This window comes from Camarhynchus parvulus, chromosome 2 (genome assembly GCF_901933205.1).
Source record: "Camarhynchus parvulus chromosome 2, STF_HiC, whole genome shotgun sequence".
NCBI lineage: Eukaryota > Metazoa > Chordata > Aves > Passeriformes > Thraupidae > Camarhynchus > Camarhynchus parvulus.
This window is the reverse complement of record NC_044572.1, coordinates 57538365-57550816: the sequence shown is the minus strand read 5'-3', so window position 1 is coordinate 57550816 and position 12452 is coordinate 57538365. Positions and strand designations below refer to the sequence as shown.

General features: G+C 37.4%; 1 protein-coding gene across 1 annotated transcript in view; it reads left to right on the top strand.

The window, feature by feature from the left end:
* The window catches only part of SLC9A3 (solute carrier family 9 member A3), a 50436-nt gene that overhangs the window by 27411 nt on the left and 10573 nt on the right, over nucleotides 1–12452 (top strand). Inside the window, exons 3-9 of the mRNA XM_030971641.1 lie at nucleotides 2423–2583; nucleotides 4508–4586; nucleotides 5402–5579; nucleotides 6450–6670; nucleotides 9292–9494; nucleotides 10301–10390; nucleotides 12202–12272. Of these exons, the coding sequence (XP_030827501.1) occupies nucleotides 2423–2583; nucleotides 4508–4586; nucleotides 5402–5579; nucleotides 6450–6670; nucleotides 9292–9494; nucleotides 10301–10390; nucleotides 12202–12272 (1003 nt within the window). The remainder of the gene's footprint in view (nucleotides 1–2422; nucleotides 2584–4507; nucleotides 4587–5401; nucleotides 5580–6449; nucleotides 6671–9291; nucleotides 9495–10300; nucleotides 10391–12201; nucleotides 12273–12452) is intronic.

Here is a 12452-nt window from a genome sequence, read left to right as displayed (position 1 = left end):
AAATAAGCATAAAATCAGCTCTTTGTTGGCATATAATACCCTTGAGATATAATAATTTGCAGAAGGAAAATGGAGAAGGTGATAATGATGAAGAAATCCTTCTTTGGAACTGAAATAAAAAGATTAGCACATTAATTGTCAACCTTTAGTCATATCAGTCTGCTTCCACAGAATAGGAAGAATTACATAATTGCTGATTACAGTGAACTGTTCACTGTCCACTGGAGAACTAACACTTGTAGTATTGGGGTTGTGACTTGTTCTTCGAACAGTTTTTGCTGTACAATGTAGGGTCATAGCTGCAACATGCTGAGTGTGTCTAAAAGTCTTAAACTGGGCCCAGTGAACATATCGTAGGCATCACTGATGAGCTGGAGGAAGCCACAGTCATGTACCAAATGAAAATAACTGCTGTTATTACTGTAAATGAAAGTCTGATTTAGAAACTACAGGCCTCTTGACAGTGCTTTGTAGGAATTATAGATGTGTCCTAATCTCCCCATAAATGTTTGCTTACTAGATTTGCAAGTCTTCAAAGAATGTACCAATGATTATAATTGGTAACACATAAAAAAGATAAGCAATCTCAGTGAGCCAATTTATTTTCAAACCTTACATTCTATTATACCCTGATATCTGATAGTTATTGTCATTGGGCTTGTTCCTTCCTTAGGCCTGCTTGAGAAGGACAACATTTGGTGGAACCATTGCTTAGATTTAGGTTCAAGGCTGTTCTCAGAAGTTTTGGCACAGACTTAAGGTCACTGCCTCAACCCCACTTGCACACTAAAACTGATAGGCTCAGTCCTTGTTCACAGCCCCATAGGTCCAAGCGTGAACAAGATTATTTATATTCTTGAAAAAATAAGGTAGTTATACATCTGTGCAAGCTATGAATTTCTGTTTCCAGGGCCATACCAAGATCCCTACAAACTGTACGGAAACCTTGTAGATATTCTGATTGGCAGATAGTAGCTAAGAGAATATATACATCTGCAGCTCCACCAGAATATTGGGCATTGTCACATATAACAAGGTGTCGTTTACTCCTGCCTCTGACTGCCCATACAAGTATCCTTTTCTTGAGTAAATAAGCCTATGACATTTTGTATCAAAACTATTTGGAATCTGGTTTCTGTTTCATTTACATTCTAAGCACAAACCATTTTGAATTTGAAAAATTACCTTTCGGTGTTCTTTCTAGAGGGGTAGCCATGTTGTTCTGGAAGTACTTTACAGGTGCTATTGATTCTGTGGCTATGGCTACTGACTGTCATTGTCTGATTCATGCTTCAAAACCATTTAATTAGATGAATTTATTCTTTACCTGTAGAAATCATGACTGATAATTTTGGGCATGGGCCTCTGCATTGTGTTTATGAATCAATTCTCAACCTGTTCCTTCTTTGCTCTTCCTCGTATAATTTTTGGCAACATCACTTCTTCATGAACCTTGCTTCCTCCATCCATTGATGAACACAAAGGAAATTTTACTGCTCAGAAATCTTTTCCCTACAAAAAAAGTGACTAGGTTTCCACTTTTGATTTTATGAGGAGAGTAGATTTTGCTAGGTGTTTAGGAAGCTGAGCAAAGCATTTTTGTGGCTATGCTACTTTTCTTTTTCTGCTACTTTTCAAATGACAGTGAATGCTTGCCTTGGTCTGTTTGCATAACTGAACAAAATAACATTAATAACTAAAAGCAGGTTAAAAAAAATACTGGGTTACACTGTCACCAGAGTTTTGTACCTTCAAAACGTTTGAAATGATTGCCAAAATTCCTTAGGGGCTACAACACAAACATGTTGAGGTACATTTTGGTCCTTCATCTATTTTTATGGTCTACTTGCAGACAATTTAACAGCCTCATGAATCCTAACTTGGGAACAAGTAGCTTAACCACACCTATCAGCGAGTAAGGAGGCCACAATTGGTGTTCAGTTGTACTGAGTGCAGTTAAACACCGCTGTAGCAATTCTTAATAACCAAAACTCAAATTTGACCTGTGACATGAAATATTTTGGTACATTTACTTCAAAAGTGCTGGTATGGTGCTCTTAACATATTGTGAGCTCTCAGCTACCTTGGGGTAATTTAGTCAAGTTAGACAAACCATGCCACACACAAATAGAAAGCTAGTTTAGATCTGGAACTGTCTTGTAACAAGAACAGGCCAGTACTGGCCCTGCTCCCAGAAGTAACTTTGATCCACATGGGCCAATGCTGAATCCAACAAAACTTGCAGGATAAAACATGACTCAGCGCAGAACTTTCTAAGGAGTCACTGTAATACGCTTTCAAGTTGATACCTTGGCAGCTCTATTTTCCAGTATTTGGCATTATCTGCAACATCCCAGTCTGGCACTGATAATGATAATACAGAGATTATTCTGGTTATAATTTGTTTGCTTTGTTTTTGAAGGTGAATTGAAGTCTGGACTGCTGGACTTCCTCCTTTTTGGCAGCTTAATTGCCGCTGTGGATCCTGTAGCTGTTCTGGCAGTGTTTGAAGAAGTCCATGTCAATGAAGTTCTATTCATCATTGTTTTTGGAGAATCACTTCTGAATGATGCTGTAACTGTGGTAAGTAAATTATATGTCCCAAAGTCAACGTAACTCAAGGGGATTTCTTCTGAAGTGCATTTTCCCCTATAAAGAAACACTGTACTCTCTATGTGTATCTACTCATGGGCTACTGCAGTGCATCTCATGGCGTTTTCTGTCTTGCTTACAAACATCAGATATTTGAGCATGAAAGCTATTTGGAGCTGGTAAGTGACATAAAACACACAGTCCTGGGTTAGACACTCCAAATGAAGTTTCAGGGGCGCATGGTTTATTTGCCTTTGCTCTTTAAGTAGGGCTTTCATGACTTAATGAAATCAGTTCCAGGGATTTTAAGCCTTCCTTTGCTCTTATTTTTTAATGCACATACATTTTTCTCTATATTTGTGTTATGCCCATAACTTATTTGCATACGTCAGCCAGTGAGAGAGAGAATACTCTCCAAAGTGTTTATGCCTGCTCCCTTAGTTTTACTTTGATCAGATGTTTATCAAACACATATATAACAAAGAGCCAAATTGGGAAAAAAAAGCTTGACATTTTAGAAAGTTTCTGATTTTTTTGTTTTGCAAACATTTTTTTAAATTTAGAAAAGCTTTAATAGATGTAGCAGAATCCCAGATGTCTACTGATTTTTATTTTGATTGAAACACTTTTTCACACAATTTTTTTTTTCCCTGAATAAAATTGTCAATAATTTTGTAGCGGAGTACTAGTGGTCAGGGACCAGGAAGTCCTAAGGCAGAAAGATGCTATGCAACCAGGTTGCTGTGCAGCTTCAGTTCACTTTTGGATCATTTACAATTCCTGCTCCTGCCTATCTGCAAGGGAGGGTAACACATGTTCATGAGGCTCAGTGGCTTAACTTTTTGAAACCAAGGAGATAAAGCACTCCAAGGTCATTGGCAGCAGCCTAACTGTTCACGTGAGTTTGAAAATGACAGTATGGCTTCCAGAGAAACCTAATTGCCCTTGGATATTGGTATAATTAGTGCTTCTGAGGTATTGCCAAAATTAAAATAAACCTCTGATGAACTCAGGTATCAACATCATTGGCTTTCAAAAGGAAGGGAGATTTTTGTTACTGTGAAATGAACACAAACAGTCTACAAATAAAAGAAAGTTTGATTGTTCATTGATGAAAAAACAGAAGAGCAAGTATGATCCAGAGCTAGAGGAAATTTGAAACAGTGGAGTTACTACTTTGAAAAATGAAAGACTGCAAGACAGAAGAAAGTGGATGGTATAGCTTTCTTTAAACATAAATATGTAAAATACTACTGTTACAGAAGAAAAGTAACCTGTATCCTGTGACTGGGTGAACACGATAAGAATTATCAAGTTTAGGTGCAAGAAGGAAAGCTGAGAAAGCCATAGTAAAGTCCTTTTTCACCACTGGAAGAACTAAGAGCAGATAAAATTGGTATGTCTCAAAAATGATACTCATAAACTTCCTTAGGCACAGGTATGGATAAGGTGAATTCATTACTTTCAGTTCAATCACTGTTAGTCAATTATTCAAAAAATTTTAGCACAATCATTATGTTCTCTTCTTTGTCCAACTTATTAATCATATTTCAATTCAGTATCTTATTATTAGCATCTTATTAAATATCTTATTTATCTTATACATGTGAGTAAATGAATCTTCCAGTGAGAAGTGCTTTAGAAAACACATCTATATGTAACAATGCTTCTTATACATAGAGGACATATTGAAGGGAGAAATGTATTGCTGTGTTATTTTTTGATTTTTAAAAAATTGTTTTTCTTGGCCTACTGCATTTATTTTATTTTGAGAAAATATAAAATTCTTCTTCGAGACAGAATTTCCTTCAGTCAAACTCAATTTCAGACTTCATGATGTTGAGGCCCCTAAGGAGATTATTTTAGTAGGCTCAATTCAGGAGCAATTATTAAATTAGTCTACTTTTCTTTCCAGGTGCTGTACAATGTGTTTGACTCTTTTGTTGCGATAGGTGAAGCAAATGTGACGGGGATTGAATGTCTGAAAGGCATAGGTGCGTAGAAGTGAATTCTGTATCATGCAATTGGTGTATATATGCAGTACTTTAAAAAAAAATACTACTATTATGCTATTGGTAACTGTTATTTTTCAGCCCTTTTCATTATTACTCATAGTCACACACTCTTATGGCATAGGCAAATGTCTTAAGAAAATAAATAAATAAATGTTTCTGACTATTTGGGAGACTTAATCAGATCTGTTTTCTTTTGAGGAAACTCAACAGATGTGGAATTCAGTTGTTGAGAACACCAAACCTGACAGCTGTATATATTTTCTTTGTATTTAATAGCATTTCCCTAATTTCAGCCTATGCTCTCCCTGCATCCCAGGGAAGTCCATACTGCATACAGGCATTGCCACTCGCTATCACTGATCACCATCAAGCAATGTTTGCCAGTAACTATTAAGAAATTTTCCCTGAAAAATTAGTCACTATTTCCCATTCCAAGCATTGCACGAAACAAAATTGAATTATCTTATGAATAAATGTTTTAATAGTGACGTTGTCATATTCTATAATATGTTTTTGTAAAAATCAATTGTTTACAGAACATGGAAAAAAATAGTATACAGGAATGCAGTGGGTTTGAATAAAAGTAAAATGGTGAGGCTTAAAAGAAGTAGCCTTGTTTTACTACAGAATTCTACATTCATGTACCAAGTGCTCAAAAGCCTTGAGCCTAGAAATTAATTTGACATGTCCTCCAAATTTTTCTGTGATTTACTGGTCATTTGCTCTCCTCTCTCTGGAAGACAACTAGTTCAAACCATTATGGTTTAAGTTGTGTTAGGTGTTTTGTTTTTCAGTGTCATTCTTCGTGGTGAGCCTCGGTGGGACACTGGTTGGCATTATCTTTGCATTCCTGCTCTCATTGGTCAGTCGTTTCACCAAGCACGTGAGGATCATTGAACCTGGATTTGTGTTTATCATTTCCTACCTGTCCTACCTCACAGCAGAGATGCTTTCTCTTTCTGCCATCTTAGCGTAAGTCTCTTTTTATTACTGCCTACAAGGGGATGAGAAGGGAATATGGTTTTTAAAACCATTGAAAGGAAAACCTAAATTATATGGGACAACTATAGAATATGACATTAAGTTTATGCTGGATAATACTAAGTTCACACTGCACTAGATTATAATTTACCAATCCTTTCATTCAGCCTTGAAAAGGAATGCAAGTTTTTCAGTATCTGCTGAGCAACACGAGAACTCTTGCAAAATACAGACATGACTCTTTCCTCTCTGTTATTAATAATACTTCAGACTTAACAGTTGTCCATTTGTGCTGACATCTTTCCCTATAACTTGAGACTAAAGCAATATTTTTCTAAGCCACTGTGTAAATGTCACTATTCTCTGTCCTCTCTCTCTGTCTTGGCTGGCCACTAAGGTTTGCCTAAATGTTGCCTGTTTTGGCTTGAGTACTTCTGTGGTCTTTCTTCTCTTAGTCTCCATTGATTCCCAGCATGCCTTTCTTCTCAGTTTTGCTTGTCATGTTTGTAAATGATAGAGTAAGTGTATTCAAGTTCTGAAAATCTTTCTGCAAACAGATCATTAGTTTAAGATTTTGTCTAATGTAAACAAGGTTTAGAAATTTGCACTGAAAGCATTATGGTAATCTGAAGAGAATTACATTCTGTTATGTTCTAATGAAATCCTGTCTTCAGGTCACTTGAGGTTACATCAGCATGTATGCTTGAGATATGATTTTTACCAAGGGTAGACTCCACAAGTGCTCATGAATGTATCTTTTCTTAGGAAATAATAGTGGGTTTTTATCACTATGTGACAGACAGATGGAAATAATATTAAATGTTGCAACACATATTTTCTGAACAATGCTTTTTTTTCTAGGATAACCTTCTGTGGCATTTGCTGTCAGAAATATGTCAAGGCTAACATATCTGAACAGTCTTCTACAACTGTAAGATATACTATGAAAATGCTAGCCAGTGGAGCAGAAACTATTATCTTCATGTTCCTGGGTATTTCAGCTGTGGATCCAGAGATCTGGACTTGGAATACGGCTTTTATTCTGTTGACTCTGGTCTTCATCTCAGTATATAGAGTTATTGGTAAGAGAGTGACCTTCCTGTTCTTGCATTGTACTGCTGATGCAATCACATATTCTTTAGCCCTCTCCCCAAAAAATATTTGGAGTTCTAGGTTTGCTCCTTTTAAAACATTCCTTTTATTTTAGTTGAATTTATTGTTGGATTTGGATTAGAGTAGTAGAGTAAGCTCTAGAGTAAGTTCTGTCATATGCTGAAAATATAGCAGGATTTAATTTCTGATGATGTTTGAGAACATGAGTAGCCCAGCAGTTAGCACGAATCATTCAGTGGCTAACCTTTGTTGACCCAGCAAATGGTAATGGCAAAATCTCCCAGTAGAATGGACTTTGTTCTTTAATTTGCAGCCTAACAAAAGGTGTGACTCTTGTCAGCCATATCTTTCCTTCAGCTCTTTCAAATTGGCACTAAAGAGATTGTCTTAAGCTAATGTTATGGTTGACTTCAGGTTTTGGGCACACAGTGATATCAGACCATACATAATAACATTGCAGGTTCTCTGGCTTAAGAAATAATTCTCAGGGACTGATGAAAAACTGAGTAAATAAGGCTGTGGCAGGTAGAGATTACCTACTGTCAATTTACTGGGTTTATATAAGTTTGCGAACATTTCAAAATACCAACGATGATTTGCCCAGCTACATAGTTCTGCTGTAATTTTGCTAAAATCCCAAAAAAGTTGTAGAATGAAATACTTGTAGAGAGTAACACACATGGCAATTTGGTGTATGTACTTACGCCTGGGAAAAAATTAAACCAGCTTAATTGCCTATTTGCCTTGACTTAAATTCAAATGACAGGTCACACATCTATCTAGCTGGCAATTTTCCTAGATTCTGTGCTCTTATTCTCTCTAGAAGCTCCTGAGCTGAATGAAGTGCCTACCTCCTTGCCCTCCTTTTCTAAATATTCTGCAAGCATTGTTCATTTAGCTGCCTCTCAGTAACTGCAAATGTGCCTGAGGTGTTTTAAAAGAGTTTTCCGGGTCTTGTCTTTGACACTTTCTGTATTCCTCAAATGAGTGGTTAACAATCCTGTAATAGATGTGATGATAAGTAAATAGTAAATATTCAGCAATAACAATAAGCACCCGCTAAAGTAATTGATCTTGGACATTGACAAATTACTAAATACTGGATGATATTGGGCCTTACATAATTGCAGTTCTCATTCCCTGGAGGAGTCAGATGGGTAGAATTTCCAAGGTCCCCTCCTCCGGAGGCCCTCCTTACAGTGACAAGACACTTCTCTTGGCACAAGTTCAAAGTTTTCTAAAAAGAGAAGAAACTGTTTTGCACCGGTTAACAGCCCTGGCCTGCTGCAGTGGGAATCACATGCCATGCCAGTCACAGGAGCGGTGAAGCTGTTTTCCCTCTGTATGAAAGGAGTTCTGTGACACATTGAGATAGCTAGAGACTTAGGTCTCCTGCAGCAGGCAGCGTCTCACCTGTAGGTGTGGAGACAGTGTTAGCATAACTAAACAACCCTTCATAAGACTATGACTTGTCTTATAAAATGTAATTTTCAGTGATTTGCAAAGGGTAAGACACTTACTCCTTAAATCAGTGCTGTTTTAACCTGTTTCTGTTAACTGACCCTGTACATATCACCAGTTACAGTGCTAGAAAACCTAAAACTGAATTTCTAAATGCCAGCACATGGCAGAAATTTCCCTGGAGTGCCTGTGCCAGAGGGCAGCACTCTCAGAAGAGCTGCTGGCTCACAGAAGCAGCTTCACCTAATTCCTTCGGTTTAATGTAATGAGAAGGCACCAATTGGACAACACAGTGATAAGAGGGGGAATTAGATGGTGAAGATTGTTATAAAGGCAGTCTGGTGGCACCATTTCTGTTACTCACAGCTGGGATACTGACGTTCCATAAGGGTGTTATAAATGATCAAATCAGTAGCCAAATTTATGAAAGAAATTTAACAAAGATTTATTAGATGGAAAACAAAAAATAGAATTTCGAAAAACCACCACAGCCAAGAGAGTGTCAGCCCTGGGTGCAGGCGCTGGGCGAACCAGGGTTCAACTGACAAAGTGACAGTGTTTCCCCAGGTGTTCACCCCAAGTGCTTCAAGCAGCTAGCTTATATACAGTTTATTCTGCCTGAGGCAGGGATGACTGCACGTTTCTTTGTGTCTCTTCACATGTAGAACTGGATCCATACATGTGCAGGAACAGACAAAGGCAGGTCAGGAGATCCAGACAAGTGTCTGAGCATCCAGGCAAAGTCCATATTCATATGTAGTAGAGTGATACCAGTTCCTGAGCGTAGCAGATGTAATCATCTCAGGCCACAGATCTTGTGAGTAGCTGAGACATTCCAGCAATCATGGCAGAAAGTCTAGATGCAATCTACCCATGTGCAGGTGCCAGGGAAGTCGACAATCATAGCCCAGGACAGTCCCATTCATACGTTAACAGACCTGATATTATCTTAATGTTTTAATGTTGTCCGGGAACTAGTTGAATAGAAATAAGACTCTGCTCCCAGCCAGAGTGGTCAAAAGACATAACTTTGAAGTTTCACAATATTTTATACACATATATAGCATGAATTATCTCTACCATATACTACAAGGGTATTTCTAGACATGCTGAAATTTGTTTGTTATAGGCGTGGTTATACAGACGTGGATTCTTAACCGCTACAGAACCGTCCAGCTGGAGATAATAGACCAGGTGGTGATGTCCTACGGTGGGCTACGAGGAGCAGTGGCTTTTGCTCTTGTTGCACTTCTGGATGAGAAAAAAGTGAAAGAGAGAAAGCTGTTTGTCAGCACAACTATCATTGTTGTGTTTTTTACTGTTATATTCCAGGTAATTTAACTTCTTAAACATGCTTCTTGCAAGGAGAAGGAGTCCCCCAAATGTACTGAATGCTTAAAGCAGTTCTCAGCTGAAGGTTGCATATTGTTTCACTGAACTGAAAACATAATTGAATTTGTAATTTTAGTAACAAAGATCCTATTTTATGTTTTGATGTGGGACCACATGGGGCAAAACACAATTTCCTCTGTGCTAAAAATGTTCAGTCTTGGCTGCTTGGTATTAATAGTGCCAAGTTAATATCTGATTAAACATCCTTCACCTCATGTGAATAACTATAGGGAACAGTCCTTTTAATGGGCAGATGCAATCATTAAGCTGATCTACCTGAGCCTCAGTCCTTGTTTTAAAATATAGCAGCAAGCAGTGGGACAAGAAACTATTTAACATCCAAAGAAAATAGCACTTTCTGGATGAAAAGAAAGTAATTTAAATGAAAATATGTCAGTAGATAGCAGCTTACAATATTTTTGAAGTGTATTACAGAAAATTTAGTTGTGTTCACAAACTCCTGATTTGTGGAGAAAAGACCACATTCAGTGGCATAGGAAACACTTCTACTCTTCCACTACCGTATTTTTCTTACAGATGATATATTTTTCCACTGTTGTCTTTTCAAACCTTTATAATAGGAACTAAGGGTACTGTATTATTCTATCTTCTAGAAGGAATAGAAATCAACTGAGAAAGTATGAGAACCACCAAATAAAACACAAATGTGCTTTATTTCTGTTTAACCAGCTGGAGGAAAGTCTAAGAGGACTTCCAAGCATTTATTGTCATGTTTCAATCCTTAGGGACTGACTATCAAACCTTTGGTACAGTGGCTGAAAGTGAAGAAAACTGAACACAGAGAACCAAAACTGAATGAGAAACTTCATGGCAGAGTAAGATGTTTAAAAAAAACCTCATGGTATCTTTTTCATTTTTACAGAGCACCTTAAGAGAAAAAAAAATTGTTACTGAAAATGTCTTTTTTTGTAAAGGAGTGGGCTATCAAATTTCAAGAACAAAATCCTTCAAACATTTCAAAACTTATTTGTTCATTGCTGTTTCTCTATGATTGAAGTCCTGTGAAAGGATATTAATATGAAAGTTCTGGTCTTTCATTTAAGAATTCAATGAGGCTGGGAGTACTGGGGAAACAGCACAGATGGAATATGCTTCTTTGTCTTCATCTAAAAGAGCAGAATGATTGATAATTGCTAGGGCAAAGCATGTCCAAAAAATTATTTTTCCTTCTCAAAAATTTAATTTTTGGAAAAGGTGTGAAAGCAGGCTTTTTAGCTTGCGCATTACATAGAAAAATACTCTGCTGCCCAGTACAGAATAATTATATACTGAAATTCCAGACTAATGACAACAGTTTAATTCAGAGTGAATGTTGTGTCCCAGGATTTCTTTACCCTTTTAGAATATTTTGAAACACAAACTCTTCCAATTGACTTTCACACCACATTATAAAGTTTTCTTTAAGTAAAAGAAAACATAACTTTTCAATATAAATATAGGTTAAAGGATGGGAGACTGTAAGACATCACAGAACCATCAAGGTTGGAAGAGATCTTCAAGAACATCCTGTCCAATCATCAACAAATCACCACCATAGTCACCTCTAAATCATATCCCCCAGTACCATACCCAGACAGCTCTTGAACACTTCCAGAGACAGTGACTCCACCACCTCCCTGGGCAAATTATTCCAGTGCTTACCACTGTTGCAGGGAAAATTTTTTTGCTGAAATCTAATCTGAACTTCTCCTGGCACAACTGAGGACCATTTCCTCTTGTCCTTTCACTTGAGACATGGCAGAAGAGGCCAACACCCACCTGCCTACAACATCCTTCTAGGTAGTTATAGAGAGTGAGCCTCCTTTTCTCCAGGTTTAACAACCTCAGCTCTCCCAGCTGCTCCCCACAGGACTTGTGCCCCAGACCTTTCCCCAGCTTCGTTGCCCTTCTCTGGACATGCTCCAGCACCTCAATGTCCTTTCTGAAGTGAGGGGCCCAGAACTGGACACAGGACTAGAGATACAGCCTCACCAGTGCCAAATGTCAGTCCTGCTCTTCCAAACCTAGCACCTGTATAATTCTGCAGTAATCATTCCAATGTTCAGAGTGAAATGTTATAACCATACACAGGCCAAAAGGCCAAATTGTACCTGCAGCTGCCTTGGTTTGAATCAAGAGTTCTAAGCCTCCAGATTTCTATCAGCCAGATAATATACTCAGTATGAAATTTTGCCCTAGATATTAAAAGAATATTGCCTACTTCTACTCCGAGGGGAGTATCAACTCCTGAAACATCTAAAAACAATTACTGTGGAAACTGCTCAACTGAAATAATCACCTACACTAATAGTGGCAGATGTACTTAATAGGGCAGAAATGGAGATGGTAAAATGAGTCCATAAAAGTTTTAAAATTGAATGTTAAAATGGGGGTTTAAATACCTTCTCATTGAGACCCTTGTAATTCAAGAATACTTAGTGAATTTATGAAGAACTCGTTAGAAAGTTTAGGACCTTCGAAGAAAAGCTTATAGTAGTTAGTACTTCTGTAAATGGGGAAAAGGTTTTATAACAGTCATAAAATTATTCTGTATAGTCACCTCGTACAACTTGAAATAAATAGAGCTATTTTCTAATTATGCTTTTTTATTTCTGTAAAGATATTAATTCCACTCTCACTTTCCTAGGCCTTTGATCACATTCTTTCTGCTATAGAAGACATTTCTGGACAAATAGGACATCATTATCTGAGAGACAAGTAAGTAGTAACCAATTTAGAATCATCTGGAAATACTTCTAGGAAATATTATCTGTACATCATAACTTTTTAAGCCTGTGAGCTTAGTGAAAGCAAGGATGCTAAATGTAGTTAAAGAGGCAGAAAATACTGGAAATATAGCAAATGTCAAAACAGTGTACTTTTGTCCCCTTACAACTA